Raw genomic sequence first — 26,937 nt, forward strand, 5'->3', positions numbered from 1 at the left:
CCGGGTCAGTGCCTCCGGCGTCGGCGGAGTTGCACCCATTTGCACCAGAGGAGGATCTGACTGTGCATGTATCATATATATATATATATATATTTATATACGTGTGTGTGTGGAGATATATTACATAAATATATATGTAGGAAATAATTTAAGAAACATCCGAGACAGCATGCTGTGCTCTTGTGTAGGGCTGGGAAGGCAGCTGCCCGCCTCCCCTGGCACTACCAGCTTTGATTCACAAATGGAAACAGAGTCTTGAATTAAATTAAAAACTGCACGCGCACGCACACGCACACACACACGACACGTTGCAGAGGCTGGAGGACTCAGAGGCGTGATGCTGGCAAGTCCAGGTGTCCCTGAAGAGATCAGATCGACTAAAGGCAAAGGGTGGGTGTGTGGGGGAAATAAATAAATGAAGGGAAACCAGCGGGGGGGGGGTCTCACTCGTGCCAGTGCTGGTGCTGTCTCTGGCGCTGGGGACAGCTGGTGGCGGGGTCGGCAGGAGCTGCTCAGCCGCGCACGTCCCGCTGCGAGCTCACCGGGCTCAGCGACACTTGCCTTGGACCCATTTTCTCCGTCACCACGTGCTTCGCTTTTGTTCCATCCCCGGACTTTTTACCACCTTGGTCTTTAAGGACGAAAGGAAAAACCCAGCCCTGAGTAACCCCCGGAGCCAGGTTTGGTCCAGCTCGATCCTTCCCGACAGCCCCGAAGTGGGCTCTGCAGACCTTCCCATGGACTTTCAGAACCGAGTGACCTTAAAAAACAGCCTAAAACCCCTAGAAAAACCCGCCGCCACGTAAACGACCAGTTTCTTCCCAAACTCCTCCTCGTTCCCCATTCCGCCCTCCCTGAGCATCCCGCGGGACCGACTCCGCCACGCTCCGAGCAACGGCAGCCAGGCGCAGCAGGGGCCGGCAAAGCGACCGAACCGCGTGCGAAGAAACGACCCGAAGGCTCCAGACTGCTGCGTCCCCCCCTCCCATCCCATCCCCTCCTCCATGGGATACGGAAAGCCCCCAGGCTGCAGCAGCAGGGCCGCGGATCAGCTGGGGAGCAGGACGTGCTCCAGAAAGTAGGTGATGGAGTCCCAGTGCTTCCAGAGGAAGAAGAGGAAGAGGACGAGCAGGGCGGTGCTGAGGATGCGCATGCGGGTCTTCATGAGCGGGGTGATGAAGTTGGCGATGGTGGAGACGAAGACGAGCAGCACGGCCATCAGGGCCAGGATGACGTTGATGAACTTGCCCAGCAGCGCCCGGGCGTTGGCGTTCTCCACCCCTTCCAGCTGCACCACCTGCTGCTGCTGCTGCTGCAGCTCCAGCTTGGTCACCCGCGTCAGGCAGGACTCCACCGCTTCCTGCGGGACGCAGCCGCGTTAGACCCGACCGGGGGCGACGAGGGATTTGGGGATTTGGGGATTTACCCCCACGCTCTGAGACTGCGAAGTTTTGCTTGCGCAGCTCCGACCTGGGCCCAACCTCACCGTGACGGTGGTGGTGGAAAGGGGTTTCCCTCTGCAAGTCCTCGCCCTGTCTGCGCTGCGTCTTTGTGCCACAGAGACCTGTTTGGGGTCTCTGTGCCACACGTACCGACTGCAGCAGGGGACGTGACCCAGTCCGGGACAGCAGGGGCAATGCCTTGGCTCCCGTGTGGCTCCTAACTGCCCAGCCACCCACCCCGAGCCTCGCGCTGCTGTGAGCACCTCTGGATTTCAGCACAGCAGAGACGTGCTGGGACACAGACAGGTGTTTTGGGGACATGGCTTAGGTACCCACTTTTTGCTGTGATGCTGTCACAGCAAGGACCTCATCTGGAAGGTGCTGACACTGAAAAAGGGCTGCCCCTTGCCTGCGCCCTGTCCCTCCCTGGTGCTGCGGGTGGAGGGCGCAGCGCGGTGCTGAGCCCTGGCGCTCCCTTTACCTGGATGTCCCGCGCCCTCTCGTAGGACTGGTAGGCCACCTTCTCCTCCATGCTCGCCAGCTCCTGCTTCAGGTTGGTCATTTCATTCTGGTGCAGCTCGGTGAGGTCGTTCAGCTGCTCCTCCAGGCGCTCGTACCTGGGCATGGGGACAGAGGGGCACTGGGGCGGGCAGGACCCCAAAAAGCCCCCACCCTCCTTCTCCCTAATGCTGGGAAAACCATCTGGTTTTCCAGGATGGGGTCTCGTGGTCCCCAAAGAGCCACCCCGGGTGATGTGCATCGCCAGCCCGGCCCCCCTGGTCCTACCTGTACCGCTCCTCCTGCAGGCACTGCGTCATGTAGGTGTAATCCCGCTGCAGCTGTGCCTTGAGGTCCTCCATGGAGTCCTCCAGGTGCGACTGGCTGTCCTTGATCTCCCGGAGCTCCTCCAGGATGGTGTCGAAGTTGTTGTGGTGGCTGTCCAGCGTGTTGGACTTGGGGCTCCCCAAACCCCCGGGCCCTGCCCCGGAGTTGCTGCCGCCGGCCGAGCCCGAGGTGGCGCTGGAGCACTCGTCGTCGCTGCCGTACTTGGGGCTGGACACCAGCGTGGCGCTGCCGCTCAGCGCCCGCGACGCCTCCTCGGGGTGCCCGTCGTCCAGCGTGTCCTTCAGGTGGGCGATGTTGTCGGCGCTGCCGAATTTGTTCCGGATCAGGCTGGCGAACTCCCGGGGCTTGGAGACCACGGCGGTGTGGGTGGCCTGGGACAGCCCCGAGAGGCCTCCCTTGACGCCCTCCACCACGCCGCCGCCGAAGCCGCTGATGCTGGAGCGGACGTTGGCGCCCACGTCCTTGAGGCCTTGGTGCATGTCCCGGAAAACATCCTTGGGCTGCCGGGACGGGCCGTTCTGCTCGATCTCCTTCAGCTTCTTGTGGTAGTGCTCGAGCTTCTTGTGCAGCTGCGCGATCGTCTGCGCCGACTTCTGGTTCTTCTTCTCGAAAACCTGCTTGATGCGGGAGGCCTGCTGCTTGTCCGCGTTGTTGGCCAGCTTCAGGTACTCGGCCACGTTGTCGTCCCGCGCCTCCTGCTCGATCTTGATCTGCTCGGTGATCTTGAGGATCTTCTGGTGCAGGTGCTCGATGGCAGCTTTCGTCCGGTGGGGGTCAGGGGTGCCGTCGGGGACATCCAGGCAGATGGGGCCGTCGGCATCGCCGTGGCCGGCGGCGGCGGGCAGGCTGAGCGCGGTCACGTCCCCCTTGTCCAGCTGCGAGCAGAAACACGAGGGCAGAGCTCAGAGGGGGCCAAGCCCGAGCAGCCCTGGGGAGGGGGAGCCCCCAGCACCACGGGGGTGCCAGGGGGGAACGGGAGCGGCGGGGTGGGGAGGAAAGAGCAGGAGAATGGTTAGCAGGGAATAGGTTTGGAGAAACTGGATTATTTTTTTTTTTTCTGGCTGCTCAAGCATTTTCCAGCCGTGCCGCTACTGCAGGCATCCCAGGAATAAGCCAGCTGGAGGCTGCAGCACCAAATTAATTATCCTTAAAGGCTGGTTTGGGCTTTCAGCAAGCAAAATGCACCGCTGGGAGCTCAGCTCTGACTTTCTGTCCTCGCTCAAAGCAGAGACACCAGCAGCTGCCTCTGGGCTGCCTGCAGCGCCGGGCACCAGCGCCATGGGAGGGGCTGAAATGGAAACCCATCGTCCGATCTGCCATCAGAACGGCGGTGAGCAGGGACTGAGCCACCTGCAGGTAATTCAGTCGTGCCCTCAGTCCTTGGCTCTTAGCCTAGACACAGAGCGGAGTCTTCCAGGAAAGGAGCAGCTTTGCCCTAGCCCCGGTTTGGAAGCGACCCCGAACCCTCGGCAGCAGCAGGCGGGATGCTCAGAGCCACGAGCTGCTTTCTTTCCCTGGGGTTTCTCACCTGGCATCGCTGGACCCCTCTGCAAGCACATGCTGCCACCTATCAGCGCGTTTAGGGATGGAAAACTTTAACTGGGAGAGAAATCCACCTGCCCGAGGCCACTCTTCAAATCCCAAATCCTCCACGCCAACCTCCGGCCCCGCGCTCTCCAGCCCTCGCCGCCCGAAAATCGCAAATCTTCCCCGTCGCTGGGTTTTACATGCGGATTCCTATGCAAATCTCCGCGGTTGTATAAATGGCTCCTGGCTTCTAATTAAGAGCTGCTTGAAAGTTAAATACTGTTGGCAGCCCTGAATAATTTCTCATTTCCATCACACTTTCCCCGAATGACCCTTTAATAGGGATAATGCTGCGAGATCGTTACTTAGGGGTGTGTTATCACCAGGAAATGCTTTGTGCAGGAGGGAGGCATGTTCTCAAGGCGCTGCGTATCAACGGTCCCATCTGTGGCGAGTCCCAGGCAGGGCTCGGAGAAGCACTAAAAATGCTTCCCTCCCGTTGCTGCTGCGTTTCCTCCTCCCTCGCTGCTCAGCGGGTCTGCGAGGCGGCTCTGCCTGCCTTTGTGGCCCTGGGGTGTTTGTAGGGTGGAAATAAGACAGGGCTTGTGCTCGCTGGGGACCACCGAGACGTTGGTGTTTCATGCAGGGGACATCTTGCGATGGTTTGAGACTCGCAGCAGGGCAGGGAGGGAGCTCAGGCACCCCCCAGCCCCTCTGCAAGGCTCCTCCTGTCTCTCCATTACTGCCCCGTAACCCGTGGCGGGGCTGCAGGATGTGAGCAAAGGGGAAGAACAAGCAGCCCCCAGCCTGCACAGAGCAACGGGGACAGAGCTGCAAGTGGCTTCATCCCTGATGGACCAGCATTTTTCAAAAAAAAACTCAAACCACCCACCCACCAAAGCCGCAGGCTTTGCAGACTGCTCCAGGCTGTCCTCAGTCACCCCGCTCCAGCCCGCGGCCCACGGAAGGGTTTCGCTTTTGTTTCTTATCAAAGGGCAGAACTTGGAAGCGGCAGGAAATTGCTTTTCTCCCAGATGCACAAAGACCAAAACCGCCCTTAGAAAAGGAAGGCGGCCCTGGAGAAGCTGAAACGGGAAACCCAAAGTGGGCCAACGAAGCGAAGAAGACTTCGTCTCTACGAAACGCGGGGTTATCGCGGCGGAGCCTCCTGTTCCACTTATGCTGAAGCTGAATTCGTTACTTCCATGCATTTACGTGGCCGAGGCACGTCAGGTACAACCCCGCAGCACGAGCCCTGCTGGGAACCAGGTGCTGGAAGGAGCCGGGCGAGCAGAGCTTTCGGGAGATACCTGCGGGGATCCGAGCTGTGCATCAAAGCAGCGGTGACGGCAGGGAGGTGAAGGAGCCCTCGTTTGTGGGGTGCTCCTGGGGGATGCAAGGACCTTCAGAGCACTGCTGCCAGGCTCCTGGGGCTTCCTGCAAATCGCTTAATTAGGAAAATTGCTTAAAGGGCATGGCCGGAGAGAGGTGGGGAGACCCAGGTTTCCCAGGGGCTTCGGAGAAACCGGGAAAGGTTTGGGAAGCACTGAGCCCCGTCTTCACAACTGCCCCGGCCGGGCCCGACCTCGTGCAGCGCTGAGCTCCTGCAAATCCAATCTTTGGGATTTATTTGTGGGAGTTTATTTGGGAGCACGGGGGGAAGGGAGGGCAGGATGGCAGCGAGCGGCACGGCCTCGATGCTGCCCATCTGTGCTGACGTGGCCGGGGTGAAATCCCTTCCCCATGCACCACAGAAAGCTCTGCCCTGTGTGAGGGCAAATCATCCGATAACCCCGGCAGGTTATTGCTTTGAAAGCAACAAAAACAAACAACAAAAAGCCAATACAGACCTCTGCAGTGTTACCAGGCAGTGCCTGCTAAACCCCAGCAAGCCTAAATGACTGTGCAGCAGATTTACCAGGGGGATTAGCAAAAGCCACACTTTCCCTACATGCAGAAAACATTCTGGTAGGCACGCTGAAATGAAACCGCCATTCAGCTCCCCCCGCTTGTTCTCCAGGCACGCTCGGAGGGGAGAGCAGGGGCTGATGTGGGATGCAGGAGGAATGCAGGACGCGGGAAGAAAAACGATTCTTATCACCAGAGTTCAGCCCAGGAGAGCTGAGATATGCAAAAGGCTCAAGCTAATAAGCTGAGCAAACAGGACTTGGAGGGCCACGGGCGGGCACAATTATGCAACGCTGCTTTATTTGCTGCTGCAGGTTTGGTGGAAGAGAGCCCAGGTGGCAGGTGAGGAGCTCGGGGCCAGGAGCTGCCCCGTGGGCTGGGGGGGGGCCGGGCTGCAGCCGCATCCCCGCCGCAGGGCTTTGGGTCAGCCGGCACACCCGTGGGCTGGAAGGGATCGAAACCCGTTGTAAGAAATTGCACAATTATTCCAAAGTTGAGCACAGAGCTCTCGAGACGCTTACTCAAGCTCCCAACTATTCTGCTTTCCGTACGCTGCAGCCCCGCTGCGAAGCGCCGGGGATGAGCTAACGCCACGTGGCCGTGGGGAGGTCAGCCCTGGGGCACTCAGCAATGCGCCTGCCCCCGCGGCCCCTCTTCCTCGGGGCGCTCGAAGCGCTTTACCAGCACAATTCGGCATCCTCGCCGTGAGTCAGGTGCTGCACCCAGCCCAGCACTGCGCAGGGATGCTCGGGACGTCCCCAGCCTGTCCCATCCCCGTGTGCATCCCCAGCCCTGTGCCTCCCAGAGCGGAGCCGCTATTCCCACCACGCTACCCACCCCAGGAGCTGAAAATAGAAGCAGGAGCCCTGACTCACACTTCCCACTCTCCTTTCAAGCCCGCAGCACAGACCGAAGCGGGCAGCCCCGTACCCCCTGCGCCCTGCCCTGCCCTGCCCGGTGGCCAGCACCAACCCCGGTCGGACAAAGGGGAGGGCAGCAGCAGCCCCCGCTCATTTCCCTGCCTGAAAATATTTTTTTTTTCTTACAGGTAAGCAGCATGTTAAGGGTTTCGGCTGACAGCAGAGCTCCCCACCCTGCCCTCGCTGCTCCGGCACAGATCGCGCCTTGGGCTCCATTCACCGAGGACACGTCTCCGGGTCCTGCGGGCAGCACCGGCAAGGAGCTACCGAGAGCACCCGCATTTCTCTCTGCCCCCCTCCCCGCGATGCTATTCCAACCCCGAGGACCGCGGGACCTACCTCCATCGCGGGCAGGGTCGGGTCCCCCAGGACTACTCGGCGTGGGCTCTCCGGCCGCGTCCCCGCCGTGGCGCAGCGCCCGGCCGCGATGCGCGGGCTGCCATGGCAGGGGGCCTGGCCGGGAGCAGCAGCAGCCGCGGGGTTTAGGGGCAGCAGCGGGGACGAGGGGGCTGCAGCCCCCGTCGGAGCCCCCAGCCCGATTTCAGGGCTGCAGCCCCCCCGGCAGAGCCGTCCCCGCGGCCCCGCGAGCTTTCCAAGCGCGCGGGCAGCGAGCGCAGCATCGGGGCTGAGCTGACTGTGTGCCGCGGGCTTGCCGACTCAGTAAATCCGCCCGAGCTGTTTACAGCTCTCGCCGACTGTAGCTCTCAGGGCTGTAACGCAAGAAACACCCCTCATCCCCCCCCCCCCCCCAGCGGGAGCTTCACACCGCCTCCAGCCCCGACACGCTGCCTGTGCCCTGCCACGGGGTGCTGTGCCGCTCCGCCACCATCTGCGCCGTCACAGCCCGGGACACGAAGGCTGGGAAGAGCCCGGCTGAGGCGCACACAAAGCCAAATTCCGGGTGGGAGCCACGCGTGGAAGAAATACGGCAGCGAAGACAGGGAGCGGCCGCCGGCCGCATCCTGCAGCCCAGCACCGGCTGCGATCGAGGCCAAGCTGGTTGGATCCTCACCTCTCCGGGGTGAGCCCCGCTGCGGGGGGGTCCCCAGGGGGAACGGGGGCAGCGAAACCTCCGCGCTCTCTGCCTGCATGTTTAACGCCCACGGCTGCCTGCGAGCGCGGGGTTTGCTCTCCGCTCCCTTCCCGCTCTCCCGGGGGGCCCCGTCCCCAGCTGCGCGTGGGCACCCACCGCGCTCGGGGCTTGCCCTGCGCAGTGATGCAGGCTCGGGGCTGGGGGCTTACGCTGGCAAATATTTTGGAATGAAACCCACCACGGTTTGGAATCGCTGTAAACTTCCAGAGCCCCAGTTTTAGCGCGGCAGGAAAAAAAACAAAAAAAAACAGCACTGCACATGGGGGAGCTCAGCCCCCCGCAGTCACTCCGGGGTTGTGGTGCTGGGGGCCCTGCATCTGGGCCCCCCATTTTGGAGGTTTTTGCAGGAGCGAAGCAATGTCGCTGCCTGCCCACGCCAGCACGTGCTGGGGGTGCAGCGAAACAGGCGCCGTGCAGACACGGCGCAACCACAGCCCCCGGCACAGCGCCACCTCGCACTGTCCTAAAAGCCAGACAGCAGCCTGAGAGGGTTCCTGTAGCCCTACCCAAAAAAAACACGGCCACCAAATGGGTTTGGGAGACAGAAGCCAGGAACCAGCCGCTCGTGGCAGCCTGCTCGGAGCGACGGGGAAGCTTGCACCGGCTGTGGGAGCCGCTGCCACGGGAGGGGGCAACGCCGAGAGCAGCCATTCTGCCCACTCGCCAGCTCCAGGTGCTTGATACTCGGCTTTCTCTTAGCCGTGATTCCCCCACGTGCAATTAAGGCGGTATTAAATGGCACATCTGAGAGGCAAGCAGGGCTGTGGCAGGCTCTGGTACTGCAGCAGCCCGCAGCCACCCGTCAGTCACCGCTTTATGCCGGGGCCAGCGGAGCTTGTGATGGCCAAAGCCAAAGCCCTGGGCGAGGAAGGAGACCTGGAGCTGTGCATTTGTCTGCTCCCAGCTCCCAGGACCGAATACGAGCGGCTGAGCGAAGCAGAATTCGAGCCCAGAGCCTTACCCTGCGCCAGACCAACGCCCCGAGGGCACCGCGGCGATGCTGGGGCTGTCTGAAACCTCAAACCACCTGCGACCACAAGCGGAGCATCTGCACGGCCGCAGCGCTAAGCGACGAGGATTCAGCTGCGGTTCTCCGGCCAGGCTCTTTTTCAAAAAAGGCATAACGACAACAAGAGCTCGGGAAGTATTTTGAGCCACACATTTAATTGTACGGGCCAGAGCGATGAGCTGATCGTGACCCAGATCCATGTTTAATGGGGAAGGCCGTGCTGTTCCCGCAGCTGAGGCGAAGCAGACAGCCCGCAGCACGGCTCAGCCTCGCCTCCCGTCACCTCTCGGGCTGTCCCCGCGTCTGTCCCTGCCCTGGAAGCGCACGCTGCCGCCTCCGAGGGGCTCTGGGTGCAGACGTGGGCTCTGGCAGGCCTGGGACGAGGGCGGCTGCGGGCTGCCAGTGCTCCCAGGCTGCAGGACCGCGTGTGGCTGCAGATAAGGGAGCAGCACGACAGGAGGAAACGGGCACAGGGGCAGGGACACGTTTCCTGGAGCCGCCCTCAGCCTCCAGCCGGCACGGCTGGACCCGGCGCATCCTCCTGCACCAGCACCGTGCCTGTGCCCACAGCTCTCCGTGCTGTGAGGCTGCCAAAGCACAGTTCGACACCCCACTAAAACCCTTGGTCCCCCCGAGCGAGGGACCCGCTGCGACAGCGACGCGGTGCATGGCACCCAGGAACAGCCCCGGCAGGGCTGGCAGGCGATTTCGGGAACCGGTGTTCGAGGGTGAGGAACAGACGGGCTGAATCCAGCCCCCAGCAGCGCGGCTCGCCCGCCCTGTCTGCCCAAGCAGGTCGGGGCTGCTGGCCCGAGGTTGGGAAGTGGCCCTGGAGGGGACCGCTCGGTCCCCACGCCCCAGCCCCGGGACTCGCAGCCCCACGCCAGCCTCAGCGCCTGGGGACACGGGGACCCTGCAGGCCACAAAACCCCTACGGGTGCTTCCAACACCCCGCACCCGCAGCAGCCCCCGTGTTTCTCAGGTCTGTCCCCTCAGATTTTGCAGGCAAAACCTTCCTCCCTGCGTCTCGCCGAGTCGGCACGAGCAAGCTGCGTGCCTGCAAGCGCCGTGCCCGGGGGGCAGCGGGCTCCGATGCAGCCCTACAAAGGGCACGGACCTCTCTGAGAAGCGCCGATTCCCCCCTACATTAAACCCCCCGGGAACAGAAACCAGCCGTGCCTACCACAGGGTGCTGAGCCCTCCTTCTGAGGAAGAATGTGCCCTCGCCAGGGCGGGTCCTGCAGCCCAGCCAAGCCCCGGGCAGCGGATGCCTGCGGACGTGACACATCTCCTATTAGCGGGGGACGGTCATCTTCGGCTCTAACACCTCCTAACGCCGCTTCTCATTTTAGCACGGCAGCCAGAGGTCACTTCCCATTACTCTTCCGCGGCCTCAGCAGGGCAGGAAAAATCCCCGGGCGCACGAGGAACTCTGGAAACCCCCTCGCTGCTCTGTGCTATTCCTTTACCTTTCCCTGGGTTAAAGCGCTCAGCAGCCCCCAAGCACGGAGCAGCCGCGCTGCGGTTGGGGAGGAGGGGGCTCCTCGGGGCTGTGCCCCCCCGGGGGCAGAGGAACCCACCCGTGTGCAGCTCCTCAGCGCACGGGGAAGGTCAGCAAATGATGGAAGCAGTGGCAATGCCGCCTGTTAGTGCCCCGCAAAGCGAGGGAGGGCTGCAGCACCTCCGTCCCCAAGGCACAGCTCCCTCCCGCACGGGTGAGAAGCCCACGGCACCCTCCAGCCCCGGGACGGCTCGGGCAGCCTGGCTGTCACCCACGGGGGTCTCGGCACAGCCGTGGCCACAGCAGCCCGGCACAGCCCCGGCTCCCTCCGTGCCAGAAGGAAAAAGGGGGGGGATTTGCAAGGAAATTACCCGAGACGCCGGCGGCGGACTCCCCTTCATCCTTAGCACCGGTTCTGCTTAGGAGATTTGAGTCCGCTGCTTAGAAAGTGGGAGCTATGTTTTTCAGGCCTGCCTGTAAGAGGCAAATTTAGAAATCAATCAATCCCAGCTCCCGTGCGAAGGAAATCCCTGGATTGCCACAAAATCGCAGCACGTTCGGTGCGTGCTGGGGCTGAGCGGTGCAGGATCCAGCCCCGACTGCCTGCCACATCCCTGTCCGAGCACCTAAACCCACAGACAGGTCACCCAGCAGTGCAGCACCAACACACGGCGAATTTGGGGCTCGGGCTCTGCCTTCGCTGGCTGTGCCGTGCCCCTGCCAGTGCCTGTAACCGGCTGACCCAGCCGGGCTTAGCAGGAGCACGCGGAGCCTGAGCTTAGCCGAGAAGCGTGGACAAAAGAAAAGGGGAAGGAGCAGCCAAGCTGTGCTGCGGGGTGTCCACGACGGGGCTGGGAAAGCTGCAGGCAGATTATCGGGAGCTGGGATGCTGATGGAAGCGAAGACCTGCGAACCGAACCGTTCCTAACCCCCGCTTCCCCCGATGTATTTGGAGTCCAAAGCGGGAGACCTGCTCCAAAGGAGACCTGAAACCTCGCGACCAGCGGCTGCACCGACCCTAAGAACCAGCCAGCCCCGCGCGCATCCTGACCCAGCACCCAGGCACCACCCCGCTCCTCGCCCCGTGCCCCTGCGCACCCCGAGGTCCTCGCCTCGCCAGCGCCCGGAGGCTGGAAGGAGAGCAGGGGGGGATACTTACAAAGACACCCAGCAGGGAATTTAAGAGCAGTATCCTCTTCCCAGGGCAGGAGTCGGGAGGGTGCGGTTCGGGCATGAGGGTGCCCTGGTCACTCCTGCAAAGCGCCGGGGCGGTGCCGCGCGGGGCGGCCGGCTCCTCTCCCTCTGCCATGGCTGTGGTTAAGGAGCGGAAAGGGGCAGGGGAAGGCGCACCGTGCGTTTGCAGAGGAGGCTCCGCGAGGCTGAGAAGCAGCCAAGAACAAGCAGCGCAAGGCTGCCGAGCGGGGAGGGAGCCCGGGGGAGAGGCAACAGGCTGGGAGCCGCAGGGGCCGGTCCCGGCGCCGAGAACAAACGGCACCGCCATGGTGCCACACCGGGCTGCCCTCGGCACCCAGGGGACACCAGCTGAGCACGACGTGGGCTCGCAGGTCACTGCGAGGGGCTCCTCCGCAGGGACCATCCCTCACAAGCAGGGCCCTGCCTGCTCTGGGAGAATCTGGGGGAAAATTCAGCCTCTTCTTTTACCGGAGGGAGGAACCCCAGGAGCTCTAGGGGTGGTGCTGCCACTTCTCCTGCTGGGTCCCGCAGTACGAGAGGTGCCAGCAGCAGCCCCAGCCCGTGCTGCAGCTGGATGTCGGCGCTGCTAACAGCTGAGCCGGTGCTGGTGCTGCCGTGGGGGATCTGCAGCTGCTTGTATGGGAAGGGTTCGCGGGTGGAGGTAGGGAGAGGCGGACGCAGCAGGGCGAGGAGTCCCGAGGCAGGACCCTGCTCTGCTCATCCTGACTCAGCCTCCAGGAGCCCAATTCTGCTCCCGGCCCCATCACAGCCCCCAGCTGCCGCCTGTGAGGGGCTGGGGGATGGACGCAAACCCTCGCCCACCACCCACAGCCTGCCCCATCCGCCCCACCGGGTCACCCCTCCCCACCCCAGCCCACGGCCGGACCCGCGCCTCCCGGGCCGGGTGGCAGCGTGCGTTTGGCATCCCCTGCTTGTCGGCGAGCAGGAGCCGGGGGTGGGCTGGAAACAACAGCCATATGTCAGAGAAGGCTGAGGAACACGATGTCTTTTGCTAGGGGGTGAATCAGTACGAGAGCCTGATATTCTTCTTCTCCTGAATTAATTAAGCAGCAATCCCGGGTGTCTTTGTCTTCGCAGCTATTATCTGCTCTTCCCCAACCGCTCCTCAAAGCGCCATCCCCATGGAGGGAGGTGACGAGTCCCCACCACCGCCACCACGCAGGGACCGTCGTTCCCCTGGGACAAGCGGGGACGGGGACATGGGGACCGACCTGCACGCCAGCGCTTGCCCATGTCCACCTCCGCAGTGCCCGACTGGGGCTCGGTTTGCCGAGGAGCTCAGCAGCTCCTCCCGAGACCCGCGGCACTCGTGGGGCTGCACGGGGGCAACGGGGCATCGCCGCTCCCACTTTTCCCGCTGCAGTCACCGCTGGCCTCCTTCAGCTCCTTCCTCTGGGATTTTAGCACCACCAGAACCTGCCCGGGGTCTGGGTGGGAAGGGAGGACGCGCTTTGCCTTTGTCAGCAAATCCTCCTAAAGAGATGCAAGGAACTTCACCAACAGCACGGAAGCGTTGGCCCCGTTCCCAGCTGGGGAAACTGAGGCAGGGAACGAGGAGAAACCCTACCCAAAGCTCCCAGCAGCATCCCCCCGCCCGAGCCACACCACCCGTGCCACCCCCGCGTCCTCCTCCCCAGCAGGGACAAAGGATACTCCAGAAGCGCCGTGGAGCAAACCTGGCTTCCTACCGGCAAGCTCCTGGCACCGCGGCATCTCCTGCCGGAGCCGGGCTCGGGCTGCTCAGCGCCCCGAGGCGCCGTGCCCGGGCTGCGCAGGGTCCCCGCCGTCCCTCCGTCCCTCCGCCCGTCCCAGTTGTCGACTGAGACAAGTTGTGGGTAACCGGAGCCGTGGGAGGCGAGCGAGCCGTCCGTCCCCTCCCCGCCCTGAAACCCAAGGCGCTGGGATGCCAGCGGAGCCGAGCCGGGGCAGGCAGCGCCAAGCTGGACGCCAGGCAGCGAAGGGGAGCTGAACTTTGCCTGAGTGCCCCGAGCAGCGGGGCGAAGGCTGAGCCGTGCCGCGGCACCCGGCCGCTGCTCGCCTGCTGGGGCTGCCCGGAGCCCCCCCCCCCAAAGCCCCCTCCGTGTCCCCAGGCCAGCGGCACCCCCGCAGTGGGTGCTCAGGGGACGCCGGTGTCTCCCCGCTGAGCACAGCCGGCCTCACCCTGATATGGCCGCGCACACGGTGGGCACCTAAATATAGCGGGGCGAACCCTGCCCTGTGACCGCAGGGCTGGTGCCTCCGAGGACACCGGGGATCGGGCTACAAGGACTGACCCCCCCCCCCACCCCAAAGCAGCCACCCCGAGCCTGGGCTGCGAGCCTGTAAATTCGCGAGGCTCCATCCGCGGGCCTGAAGCTGGGATGCGCACGAGCCCCCCCCCCGCCGCCCCCGTCCCCCCGCCGTCCCACGGGGGAAGCACCCGCGCCGGGAGGGCCGTGGGAGGCGCGGGGCGGTGGCAGCCGGTGCTGTCACTTCCCAGGGGACGGCGAGGGCGGCGGGCAGGGAGCCCGGCGGCGGGCAGGCGGCCTCGCAGCACCTTCGCAGCGCCGGCTGCGGGGTGCGGCACGGGTCCGGCCGGCGAAGGCGAGCGGCGCTGAGCGCTGCCGCGCGTGGTACTTGGGAGCGGGTAAGTGGGGGAGGGCAGCGGGGCTGTGCGAGGCACGGCCGGACAGACGGACGGATGGACAGATGGACGGATGGACAGACGGACACACGCGCCACCCGCAACCACGCATGCCAGTGCGGTAACGCTGCCATCTAACGGCAGGATCCAGCCCCCGGTCCCCCCCCCCCCCAGCCCCGCCACCCCTGGGTTTTGGGGGGGCTCACCCGGCCGTGCCCCATCCCGCAGGCCCCGCAGGCTTCCGCGCAGCTCCCCGGCAGCAGCATGCCCACGGCCCCTCTGCGGGGACGGGGACGAGGCTCCCCCCGGGGTGCCCGGTCCCCGCCAGCACCAGCTCTCAGCTGACCCCGCTGCCGGGGGGGGCTCGGAGCCCAAGGGGGGGGACCCGCAGCTGCTGCTGCCGGCTCGGTGGCCGGGCCCGGCGGTAATCGCCTCCTGCCCGCCTGCCCCGCGCTGGCGGGTCACCAGGAGGAGATTAGCGAGATAAGGGGGCAGCTCTCCAGCACGCTCCCATTGCCATGCGTGCCCCGCTCTGCCCCGCTCCTGCCACCACCCCGCGTGCCCCCAGGTCTGCAAGTCAGCACGTCCTCGCGTGAAACACAAGCACACATGAAGCACATCCCGGCAGAGGCACAAAGGTGCGCCCCGAAAACACCACCTGGCTTTGGGCAGCAGGCAAGCGAGCCTGGGGGAGCAGAGGAGCTGGAAACCCAGCACTGCTCCCCGCCGCCTCCACCCGCACCCCGGGAAGGGGCTCCCCCAGGACACCCGAGGGGCTCCTTGGGGAGCAAAATCTGGTTTAGGGCAATTTTTAGAGGTCAGGTAGATGGACTAGGTGACATATGAAGGTCTCTTCTGAGTGAACTGTTCTATTTTATCCTATCCTATCCTATCCTACCCTACGCTACCCTACCCTACCCTATTCTGTTCCAAATCCCTGGGCACGCAGGGCACGGCTGCGATTCCCAAAGCAGCGCCAACCTACAGAACCGCAGGTCCCAAGCCGTGTGCCATTGCCCGCAGGGGGCAGGGGACAGCTGTGCCACCTCCCTCTGATCCCACCCTCACCTCTGCTGCTTTTTGTGCCCAACGGGGGAGGCCGGGGGCAGGCACAAAGACGTGTGCTGCAGGTGGGGGCACCCCCACAAAGCAGAGCCGTGTCCCCAGCCGCGTCCCCTGCCAGGCTGCGGCGCGCGGGGACGGTGCCAGCCCTTCTCTGGGGGGCCCGAGCGCGGCCCCACGCGGCTCCGGTTACCGCTCGGGCAGCTGTGCCGGGGCACGGGACGGCTCAGGCAGCGCGGCTGCGGCGTGGGGGCACACGGGACAGCTCTCCGGTTACACCGAGCCCCAGCCAGAACCAGCACCCGGTGCTGAGCGCCCAGACTGCCGCGGTCCTGTCCCCATGCCTCTGGCCGCCCATCCCGGCCGCTCCCCGCCACGGCTCCCCCGGGCAAAGCCTCGTCCCCCAGTGGCTGCCTCCGGTGGGGAGGACACGGGGTGGCCCGGAGCTGGTGGGGACCATGGGGTCTCAGTGAGGAAGCAGCTCAGAAAGGTGGGGAGGGCAAACCGGCAGGAGCCTAGAGGAAAAAAATAAAACAAAAAGGCAAGAGCTGCTCAAAAACTGAGGCTGAGCAATTCCACGAGGGATTAATCCAGCGCGCGCGCTCGGGCTGTTACGCAACGAGTGGAAAATTCAGCATGAAGCTTCTGGGGAAAACGGTTTTTCTGCAAGGGCCCTCGCTCCCCTGGGGCTCCGGCTTCCAGTCCGAGGGTGAAACAGGGAGGCTAAAGGCCGTGGTGCCCTTGGTGCGTCCCGCCAGGCTGCCGGTTCGCCCCTCCAGGTGTCTGTGGGCACGCAGGGGCTGGTTTGCTTGTTCAGCTCTCTGCAGGACCCTGCCCGGAGCCTTGCACCCGGGGAGCGGCGCGGGCTGGGCTTTGCAGAGCCGAGGCTTCCTCCCAAGCCCCGGGAAGAAGGTTTTCCTCCCGCCCGCAGAGATTGATTTTCAATAGCGTGCAAGTGCCGAACGCTTTAATCATCCTGCAAGGCTCCTGCCTGCCCCGGGACCTCGGTGGCTGCTGGATTCGCAGCCGAAGGAAGGGGCAGCATTTCGGCCAAGGCCAGGTGAGGCCGATGGGCTCTGCAGGGCGGTGCCAAGCACCCACCCCCCTGGCACCCTCTCTGCCCACGGTACCCACGGAGGGATGGAGGAGGCAGACGGAGGAGGCGGCGGTGCCCAGCCCAGGCAGGATGGTGCTGCAGCCCCGGGGCACGGCGGCACCGGCAGCTCCTGCAGAAGACGAGGCGGCTGCGGGCAGGAGGCCGGCCTTCCTTTGGGCCGTGGAAAAATAATATGGCATGAGAATATCACATAGCTCTTGTTTCTCTAAATAGCTCTTTTTCCACTGCTCCACAAAGGCGCCAGTATTGCCTCTCTTCTTACTACTCTTTGTGCCATATGCAGTTAATTATTCATCCCTTTATTGCGCTCTGTGCCGCTCCGTGAGCAGTCCCGGACCCGCTCTGCTCCCCCCTCGCTGCGGGTGCCGGTCCCGGTGCAAGCTCCTTTGGCTCGAAATTTTGTCTGCAACCACAGGGGAACCAGCAGGGCCGGGCTCCTTGCAGGGCAGAAGCCAGGGGCCAGCTGGAGGAAATTTGGGCTGCGGACGCTGAGGTTGGGCACCTGAACCGGGCCCTGTGCGGGCGCAGCTTGGAGGAGAGGGAGCGGGGAGGAGCGGGGAGGAGCGGGGCTGCCGGGGCAGGGGCAGCGGGGCCAGGTCTGTAAGTGAGGAGGAGGAGGACCTAAATAGCTGGTTCCTGCCAAGCTGCAGCCGCAGTGACGTGTGTCTCCTCTGGGGCCAGATTCCCACGTCCCGGAGGCGCCCCCGTCCCCACGCCGCCGTCGCAGGGACCGGCGCTGGCACCTGCCACGAGCCGCCAGCGCCAGCTGCAGCCCGAGGCGGCGGCGCAGGAAAAGCCGAGCGAAAAGAGAAAGAAAAAGTATCTCGTTAGCCTCTTTCCATTACCTCACAGGGCAACGGGAGCGTCCGGGTCAGATTTCCCTCTTGGGCACTGAGCGCCAAGGGGAGAGGAGCAGCTTCGGGGGGCGCAGGGAAAGCATCGCCCCGAGCCCTGCTCCTCGGGACCTGACACCCCCTCTGCTAGCGCACCCCAAAGCTCTGCCCAGCCGCCTTCATCCTATTACTGAGCTATTCCTGGACATGCAAAGCGTCTTAGCCATGTGCTGCCGCCTCCCTCCTGCGACCTGCCGCCGCTGCCCTTCCTCTTTTGGTGCCGCTGAGCCCCCCAAAACTCAGCAGCTCACCCGACAACGCAGGCAGGGGCTGCCTGAGCCCACCTGGCCACCTCCCTGCCCCAATCCTCAGCTTTGCCAACCCACTGCTGGGACTTAAATTATAAAAAATGGGATGTTTCCAGCCCCAGGGGCTGCGGACGGCTGACACCCGCAAGCTCCAGACACTAAGAAAAGAAGCCGACACGGAGAATCCTTGCAATCCTTTATTTCCGAGTGCTGGGCTAGGGATTCTGTGGCCAGAGCAGTGCCAAGCCCAGCGCATTTCGGCGGGGCTGAGAAGCAGCAGGGGACGCCACGGGGGCAGCCCAGCCCCTGGCAGCAGCCCCCTGCCCTCCCGGCACCGCTGCGTGCGCCGTTCGCCTCCCGCCACCCGTGCCTTGTTCTCAGCGTGCTGTGCGGCCGTGCTAATCTCAGCTGTTTCATAATTAACAGGGCTAAACGCGAGACGGAAACACCAGCCTCTCCGTTAGCTATGCACGGCGCGGTTTAAAAATCACAGCGGGGGGGGGGTGGGCACCCATTCGCAGGCTCGGCCCGGCACAGAGCAATTCTCTGCTGGGCCGGGGCTGGGCACGAGCAGCCCCACCAGGCAATTTTGTCCACAAAGATCGCTCCTCCTTTCACCCTGCCTTCACCCATCCCTGCACCTTTAAAATAACCGGCTCTGAACGCAGCCTTGCTTATCCCCATCCCTTCTCGGCGAATAACCAAGCTGGCGTCCTTGATGTCTGTCCAAACTTGGATTCGTCCGGGCTGTGGCCTGAGGCTCTCTGGGTGTCCCGCTGTAACGGTTAGCAGCAGGGACTGGGTGCTGGGACTGCTTCCCAGCATGAATTTCATTCTCGAAATCCATCTGCAGGCCGGGACGCGGGGCTGAGCACCAGCGCCCCTCAGCAGTTTCTGCACAGTAACCCCCCTCTGGGTTATCAGCAGATCCAACAGTTGTTTGACAGTCAACAGGACAGCAGTTACCTCCTCAAAGAAACAGATAATCAGCTCGGATGGGAAATATTTGTTCACAGCATAGTGAAAAATCAGTGTTTTCAGTCCCTGCACCCTTCCTGCCCCAGCTCTTCCAGGAGAAAACCTGAGCCCAGCTGCGCGCGTGGAGGAACGGGAGCAGTGGTGCAGGTGGCTTCAGTGCTGTGCTAAAGACCTCAGGTGGGATTCCTAATAGGATCCCTCTCTTACCAGGCCTCCTCCATCCCTCAAACCTCGCTCTGGGCCTGGGCATCAGCACGTCCCTGCGTTCCCCACCCCTGGGAGAGGCACAAACCCCGGCAGCCTCCACCCCCGGCTCCTCCACCCCGGGGAGGAGAGGAGCCGTCCTCCACAAGCCCCCTGCACCCCGAGGGAACGTCTGGCCCTGTGCCCCCCGCCGACCCCCCGTGGCAGCCCTACCTTATCGGCCAGGCTCTCGGTGTCCTCGGTGAGCAGGTAGACGGCCCCGCTCTCCGCCAGGAGGATGGCAGTGTCGGTGGTGGAGGAGGACCTGGGCCGGCCCTGGTGCTGATGCAGGATGGCGGTGAGGCTGCTGTCCTGGGGGGCTTTTCGGACGAGGTGGGGGCTGCCCTTTTGGGGCTCCAACGAGCCGCTTTTGGCCCGCCGGCTGCCGCTGTGCAGGCTGGTGCCGCGCTTGATGGAGGGGCGCGAGCGGATCTGCTGCAGCACCCGGTTGAAGGCGGTGGGGCGCGCCGGGAGGTCGTGCAGGGAGACGGCGTAGGAGACGCGGTGCATCTCGGGGGAGCGCTCCTTCTCGTCGGGGGAGTCGTGGTCCGACAGCCCGTAGTGCGGCGGCAGCGAGTCCTGCGAGTTCTGGTGCTCCCGCTCGCGCGACCGCCGCCGGCTGTGGAAGAGGTGCTTCAAGCCGTGGCCGAACATGGAGCCTTCGGACAGCTGCTGGATTTTCTGCAGGGGAAGAGAGGAAACGATGCCCCGTTACTTTTCCGAAAGGCTGGCGTCACCTCGCGCCCAGGGCTGTTAGATGTTGCAGCAGTTGGATGTCACAGGTGCCCTGGCAAGTGACAAATGTCCCCCCGGGACGTCCCTGGCACGGCTCGCGCCACAGCTGTGCGCCGCAGCCCACTGCGCGGCTCTGCTGGACGGTGCCTGTGCCAGCACCGCACCGAAATGGGATGCTAAGGGGCTAAAGAGCTTCGGGAGGGTGTTGGGGACCCTCGCACCAGCCCAAAGGGACCCGCCGGGGGAGGCAGCCCTGCTGCGGCACGGCTGCTCCTACCCGTGGCTGTCCAACATCAGCGCCCAGCTGGCGGCACAGAGGGCTGAGGACACGCGAGGTGGCTCGGGATGGCTCCGGGCTACGGCTCCAGCAGCACCACCCACACCAGGGGAAGGTCTCTGACGGGTGCTGGCAGCCCCAAGAGCTGCAGGAAGCCCCGTACAAAGCCGCACGTCCCTCTGAGACACCTCGACCCGAGGGGCAGCAGGGGCAGAGTGGCATTTTCTTCAGCAAGAAAACCCACGGTCACCCCCTGCCTCGGAGCCTCGGCCGCCAACGCGCTGCCAAGAGCCAGCTCCTCTCCAAAATGGGATTTTCCACAGCCCCCCAGCCCAGCACGGACCAGGCTGGCCCCGTTAACGGTGACACCGTGGCTCATGGCCAGGACAGCCTCAACCCCCCCTAGGAACCAGCAGACAACGCGGCACGAGCCTGCTCCGCTGCTCTCGGCACCGTCTCTGTTTCGGAGCTAAGCGAAGCACCCGAGCCTTGAGGCCGGCGATCGCGACCCTGCTGCGGTGCGGGGACATTTCACCCCTGACTCGGTGCGGCTGGGACCTCCCCCTGGGGGTGCCGATTCCGGCAATCGCAGCGCCGTCATTTACTCGTGCCTGAAAACAAGCGAGCGGCAGGCTCCGAGCAGGGAGCTAAGAACAGCCCCAGCAGGCACGTGGCAAAATCCCGCTTTTTCAAGGAGGGGTCAGGTCTGGGACCGGCTCCGGGCGCTGCGGGTGGCCACGGGACTTCGCGTCTGTACGGAAAGGACCCCACCTCCTAAAACCCCAGGCACGAAAACCCCAATGTCCCAGCCCGTAAGGGCCTAATTCGCATCACACCCGCAGTATTCCCGAGGAATCGGGGTGTTACGGACAGCAAGGAGCTCCCGTGTCGCTAAACGCTGCAGGGAAAGCCCTTAATCCTTCCGTTATCCGCCCGTAATGAAAACCTATATCCTTGTGGTTTTTCCCCAGAAGTATAGAATAAATCCACGGTGCCGAATTGCTACTCGGGGAAATTGTGATTTAAATTTTCTTCTATTTATAGAGTCTCTATGGAAACAAGAGAGAGCATTAGGTAGGTAGTAACGCCAAACCCCCAGCTTCCCACCACCGAGGGTACGGCGCAGCCCCGGGCGTGCAGTTAGCCCCTGGGAAGGTGCGGGTGGGAACAAGGACACTGCCCTGCCTCGGGGAAAAGGGGGAGGAAACCAAAGCGAAGCCTGCCATGAAGGCACTCCTACAGCAGCGGCACGGCAGGGGGAAGGCGGCTGCTCTCGGAGCCCGGCAGCTCCATCCGATAGAAATTCACCTTTTTGGAAAAACCAACACAAAACCAACACCTCTCCTTGGGCCCCCTCCAGCTTCTCCCGAAAGAACCCTTCAGGGGCTCCGCCGGGACTGGGGAGATCTGCGGGGAGGGAAGGGAAAGGAAGGGAAGGGAAGAGCAGCAAGGAGAGGCAGAACCGCGCGATGGTTATTGCAGAACATTTCCCGCTGTAAAAGCTCCGCTTCCTGACGTTACTCCGGGGTCTGACTGCGCTCCCAAAGCAGAGGCATTTTTCTGGCACGCGGCCCCCGGTGGCTCGGAACAGAGCGTCTGCACGGGCTATTTTGGAACGGCCGTTGCTTAATAACTGATGCAACGGACACGGCGGTTAATCCGGCTGCGTGGCCAGCTGTACGGCGCTAGGGTTATTACCGAAATACATCTTTTTGGGGTCTGTTATTAACGCGGGCAGGGGCTCCTGCTGACGCCAGGGCCTGGTTTCCACGGACTTCGAGGAGCTGCTCCCGGTTGGCGTCCCTCCGCGAGCGGACCCGACCTCGGTTCGGGCTGCACAAAATCCCCCGTTTCCAGCCCACCGCTCTGCCTGGCCCCATGGGGACACTGGGGCTGGAAAGGACCCCAGAGCCCCCCTTGATCCTGAACCCCCAGATCTTGCAGGAAGGCAGGGATCCCGATGACCGTCCCAGGATGCTGCACCGCGCTGAGGGACCGCTGGGTTCTGCCCTCGATGCCCCCCCTGTGCCGAAACCTCCCGGTTCCTCCCTAAATGTTTTTTTCTGCTCTCTGCTGGGCCCTGCCCCAGTACCCAAACCTCCGTTCTTGGGTTTCAGATGCGCAGGGAGGGGATCTTGTTGCCATAACCTCCCAGCACAGCCCCACGCTGCGCAGTCCCGCTCAACTCTTCTTCGTATTAATAATTATTTATAGCCCTGGCCCGCCCAGGGGCTCCAGCCAAGACTCGGCAGCCCGCTGGAAGCACTGCAAAGAGACTGGAAAACCCCCCCAAAGCACCCCAAAGCATCCATCCCGTCCAACACCCAGCGTTTTAGGGCATGGGGGGAGCTCCTACCAGCACCCCGCAGCCAGGCTGGGGACCAGGGCAGGGTCCCCCCCCCCGTGGGGCAGCACCGAGAGCTTTCACTCCGCCGCCGGGCCTGGAACGAGCCCTGGGAACGCGCTGGGGTCCCAGGAACATCTCCTGCCCAGGAGGGTGCTCTTCTCAGGGGCTGGGGGCTCAGCGTGAAGCCCCCAGGTGGAACGGGGGGGACCCGCTGGGGTCCCTGCCGGCACCCCGAGAGCTCTGGGGGAGGCGGTGACGGATGAAGCTGCTCCGGTGACCACGCTGCTGCTGCTCGAGCTGCTTGACAGCAGCTCTGCTCCGCCAGCCCCAGGGGACCCAGCTCACCTTGGCAGTGTCCTTTTCAGACCAAAATACGCTCGGAAAATTGTTCGTGCGAGGGATTAAATATAAATGTACCTCGGCGTTCAGAATAGGGACCAGCGACCTTTATGGAGAAGTGTCGTCCTCTACATCCTGCCCCGGGAAGGGGCAAAAAAAATGAACCCAGGCAGCGGGACGGGGCTGCCACGAGGGAATGGGGGGTTCACGTTTCCCCCCGAGCCCCAGCCACCCCCCTCCCGGCCCCACTGCTCGGGGCAGGGCACCCACTGCACCCACAGCAGGGGCTGCGCACCCCATGGTGGGACCTCCCCGTGTCCTTCATGCCCCGTGCCCCACGAGAGGCTCCAGGAAGCCCCCGGGAAGCTGATTTTCCTTTTGCATGGGTTTGGATCAGGCCCGGGGAAGGGGAAGGGCTCAGGACGGCGCCCTGGAGTCGCTGCTGCTCTTTTGGGTTCTGGGTGCGAAGGAGGGAGTGGCCAGAGCCGTGAAGATCGAGACGGTGAAACTAGAGAAAGGATGTCAGGCTTCGACTTCCAGCCCTCCGTCAGAGCAGCCCCTCTGGGAAAACAGAAGGAAACCCAGGGGAAGCGCTCAGATGAGAGATGCTCAGGGGAAGCGGGAGTGGGGCCGAGCAGGGAGCGGCTCCGGGGAGGCACCGCGGGACCCCGGCAGCCTCCAGCCAGAGAGGCCCGGCTGCTTCCCTCTGCAGTGTTTTGTATGGATCCAGTCACTCTGCTGCAGAGCACAGAAATCGCTGCCACCCAACATATTTTTAAGCAGAACTATGTGTCATGCATCTGCTTTTGCCAGAAGTTGGTTTTTTTTTTTTTTTTTTTTTTTTCCCCTAATGGAGCCCTCGCTCTCGGCAAAGGAGCTGGATGTGGGGCTGGGGAAAGCGAAGCGGCCGTGGGTTTGCTGGGGTTTGGGGACGGAGACAACACAAAGCAGCCTTTTGTTTCCAGGTCACCAGCTCAAAAGCGTCTTAAGCGTTAAAAAAAAATAAATAGTTGACATCTGACGCTCGCTGGCCGCCCGCTGGGAGCTGAGCTTGCGGGTCTCGGTGCGGGGCACGAGGCCGGCCCGCGGGGGCCGGGCACCCCCAGGCACGACGGACGCGGCACGGGAAGAGCAGCTCCAGCGGGGTTTGGGGCAGGAAATCCTTCCGATTACGGTTTGCTTCCTAAAGCTGCCACCGATCGCAGCGACAGGAGGCGAAGCGGCCGAATTCGCGGTGGCGGTGGCGGGGCCAGGAGCGAGCAGCCGGCTCCCCCGCGGAGGCTGCGGGCAGCACCGGGCCGCAATTCATCCCGCGCTGCGCCTGGCGAAGCAACTTGGAGGGTTCAGGCAATTAATTGCCGAGCTGCAAACGCGTTAAAGGCGGGCATCAAGAGGCGAACCCGCATCAGGGCACCGTCCCCACGTCAATAAAATCAATGGCACTTTGGCTGCCGGTGTCGCCGCGAGCTGGACCAGGCCGAGCTCCAGCCGGGGCTGGACGCGCCATCCGAGGGACGCGGGCGGCTTCCCGGTGACAGCCCCGCTGCCACCTCCTCTTCACAGCAGGGCCACGCCAGGCAGCTTGGAGCTCCTTCGGCCCCTGTCCCCCCCCCCCCCCCCCCCCCGTTTTTGGTTTTGCACAGGTGAAAACGGACGCAGGCGGTGGGACGGAGCCCGGGGACCACGCGGATGGGAGGCAGCCCTTGGCCAAGCCCAGGTGGCACCTGAGCCCCCTCGAGGTAAGGGAATCCCACCCCAAAAAGCCCCGGGTGACCCCAGGCACCCCTGGACGTGCCGTCCCCTGGCGCAGGGCTGTCCCCTCCAGCTGTTAGGGCAGCGGCTGCGCCCTACGCCAGCAAAGCCAAGGCCACCTCGCAGGAAAGGCACCACCCGGGCGAGGAAAAGGCACGGCGCGTCGGCGCGGGAGGCAGCCTGCACCCACGGGGCTGGTCGTGCTCAGAGCAGCGGGGCTGAGCACGGGGACGGGGGTTTTGTTTCAAGGCTGCCGCTCAGGAGGAGGGGACGCGGCCCGGCAGTCCTGGCGTCCCCCCCCCACGGTCCCCTTCCTGGGTGCCAGGCTCCCTCTGGGCGGCCAGGGCCGTTTCCCAACTTTTGTCCCGGTCTTTCTGAAGCCCCAACCTGGAAGTGCCGCCGAGCCGCCGCCACCCCGCGAGCACGCCCCACGCTGCGGCGCCTGCAACCCCCCCCGAGGTCCGAGCAGGGAATTCAGCTCTGCGGGAAAACCCACCCCACGCCACAGGGACCTTTTTTCGAAGGGCCGGGGACCCGAGCTGCTCCCTTCCCAAACCCCCCCGGGAAATTTCTGCCCAAACTTCAGCCGGGACCGGCTGCCCGTACCCGTGCCGGCGGTGCCTCCCGCAGCGCAGCGCTTGTTTTCCTCATTAACCGGACCCAGCCCGGAGGCACGCAGGGAGCAGCCCCGGGGCCGCAGCCCTAACCCCGTGCCCTCCCGCACAGTAACCCCGGGGGTTACTTATTAGGGTCTGCTCAGCCCCCCTGCACGGGGACGGCGCTGTGACCCTCCTGGATCCCAGGGAAGCCTGCTGGGGTGATGCAGCCCCCCAGGAACACCCCACAGCGCGACCCCCCTGCCCGCAGCCCCCTTGCCCAGGGCTGGTGGTGACACCGGGGTCCCCCCAGCTCTCCCACCCTGCCCTATTGTTATCGCTGCTTTTGGGGGCCGGGGTGATGGCCTCGGTGGTGCTGAGCCCTGTGTGTGTGCTAACGGGCCGCGAGGCATCCCCAGCTTGGGGGGTGACCACTGCCGGGGGGCACCCGCCCCCCGGGGCATGTCCATCCCCGGCAGCGCCCCGCTGCGGGAGCGTCCCTGTCCTGGAAGCGTCCCAGCTGGGACCTGCTGGGGCCGGGAGCATCCCAGAGCATCGTCACTGCAGGACCGTCCCCGCCCTGCGACCGTTGTGGGACCGTCCTCATCCCGGGAGCATCCCCCAACCGAAGAAATCCCCAAACCAAGAGCATCCCAAGAGCACCCCCAAGCCAAGATCACCCCCAAATCACGAGTGTCCCCATCCCATGAGAGACCCCAAACCAAGAGCATCTTCATCCCGGGTGCGTCCTCACCCAAGGTGCACCCCCAAACCAAGAGCACCCCCATCATGGGACCACCCCCACCCCAGCAGCCTCCCCATCCTGGCAGCCTCCTCACCCCGAGAGCATCTTCACCCCAAAGGCGGCCCCCTCGCGGGATCCGCCCCCCCCCCGGTGGGAGCACCGCGCGCCCCAAGGTGACACCAGCAGCGCCGCGGGGGTGCTGGGACCCCTCCGACCCCCCCAACCCCAGCGGCTGCCCGCCGCACCGGTAACCCCGAGGGGACCCCCGGAACCACCCAGGGGCCCTCACCCCCCGGTGCCCCCCCGGTCCCCCCCGGTGCCCCCCCGGCGCCTCACCTTGAGGTCGGGGGGCTTGGCTCTGGGCGCAGGCCCGCCGCCCACCTCGGGGGCCGCCGCCTCCCCTCCCTTGGCCTCCATAGCGGCGGCACCGAGCGGCTCCCCGGCGCCTCCGGGCTCGTCCTCGGGCTCCCGCAGCTCGTCCGACCGGCACCGCTTCATGCCGCCGCTCCGCGCCCCCGACCGCCGCGACCGGCGGCGCCTACGGCCGCAGCACCGGAGGCGGCGGCGGCGGGGGGCGGCGGCAGCCGGGCGGCCGCTGCGGGGCCCGAGGGCTGCGCGCCCCCGGCCCGGCCGCTGCTGCTGCTGCCGCCGCCGCCGCCACGCCGGGCCCGGCCCGGCCGCCGGCCCCGCGCCGCGGCGGCCCCGCGCCCCCCGGCATCGCCGCCGCCGGCCGCCGGCACCGGGCGCGGGAGCGGGAGCGGCGGGCGGCGCGGCCAATGGCGAGGCGGGGAGGGCGGGGCGGGGGGACGCGATTGGCTGAGGCGGGGCGGGGCTGGGGAGGGGACGGGGGCTGGGGGGGGCGGGGGGGTAAGGGGGGGTAAGGGGGGGTAAGGGGGGGGGTAAGGGGGGGTAAGGGGGGGGGTAACGGGGGGCAAGGGGGGGTAAGGGGGGGGGTAAGGGGGGGTAAGGGGGGGGTAACGGGGGGCAAGGGGGGGGGTAACGGGGGGCAAGGGGGCACCGGGGGGCGGCCTGTTGGTAGCTCCGGTCGCGTACCTTGTGGCCGTTCGTTGCCCTTTAATTAATTCATTCACGTTTGGGTAATTTAGTCTTTTTCTTTTCTGGCGTTTTTTTTTTTTTTTTTAATTTAAATTAAGCAATTGAATTTTTGCATTTAGTATTTTGGTTTTCTGGACTTTTTTCTTTTTCGTTTTTAAGCCATTCATTTATTATTTTTAATTTGGCATTTTTATTTTCTGGCGAGTTTTAATTTTAAAATTATATTTTTTTAAGTTAATTTTTTATTTTCTGGTGTTTTTTATTTTTAATTATTTTTTCAACTTCATATTTTCATTTCTGGCCGGTTTTAATCTTTAAATTATTCTTATTATTTTTTAATTGGGTAACGTAGGGGCAGTTTTTATTTCAAAACGAATTTATTTTAATCTGCCATCTTTATTTTCTGGCGTTTAAACGTTTTATTTTAATTATTTTTTAATTTATTTTTTTTTTAATTTTCTGGCA

The 26,937-nt window shown here is 63.9% G+C and overlaps 1 protein-coding gene across 6 annotated transcripts; it reads right to left on the reverse strand.

The window, feature by feature from the left end:
* Positions 1 to 74: 74 nt before the first annotated feature.
* Positions 75 to 26,022, reverse strand: TMCC2 (transmembrane and coiled-coil domain family 2). Of its 6 annotated transcripts, none has more exons than XM_083812994.1 (6): positions 13,115 to 13,501; positions 11,406 to 11,548; positions 10,618 to 10,720; positions 2,229 to 3,163; positions 1,924 to 2,059; positions 75 to 1,360 (listed from the first exon to the last, which is right to left on the reverse strand). In XM_083812994.1, exons 3-6 carry the CDS (start codon positions 10,645 to 10,647, stop codon positions 1,049 to 1,051), a joined length of 1,413 nt encoding a protein of 470 aa, XP_083669120.1. In that variant the 5' UTR covers positions 10,648 to 10,720; positions 11,406 to 11,548; positions 13,115 to 13,501; the 3' UTR covers positions 75 to 1,048. The 6 variants fall into 6 exon arrangements, with proteins under 6 accessions (XP_083669120.1, XP_083669121.1, XP_083669117.1 ...); XM_083812995.1 differs by having other exon boundaries at positions 11,406 to 11,557; XM_083812991.1 differs by lacking the exons at positions 10,618 to 10,720; positions 11,406 to 11,548; positions 13,115 to 13,501 and adding exons at positions 18,800 to 19,306; positions 25,753 to 26,022.
* Positions 26,023 to 26,937: the final 915 nt, after the last annotated feature.

This window comes from Anser anser, assembly GCF_964211835.1.
Source record: "Anser anser genome assembly, chromosome: 27".
Taxonomy (NCBI): Eukaryota; Metazoa; Chordata; class Aves; order Anseriformes; family Anatidae; genus Anser; species Anser anser.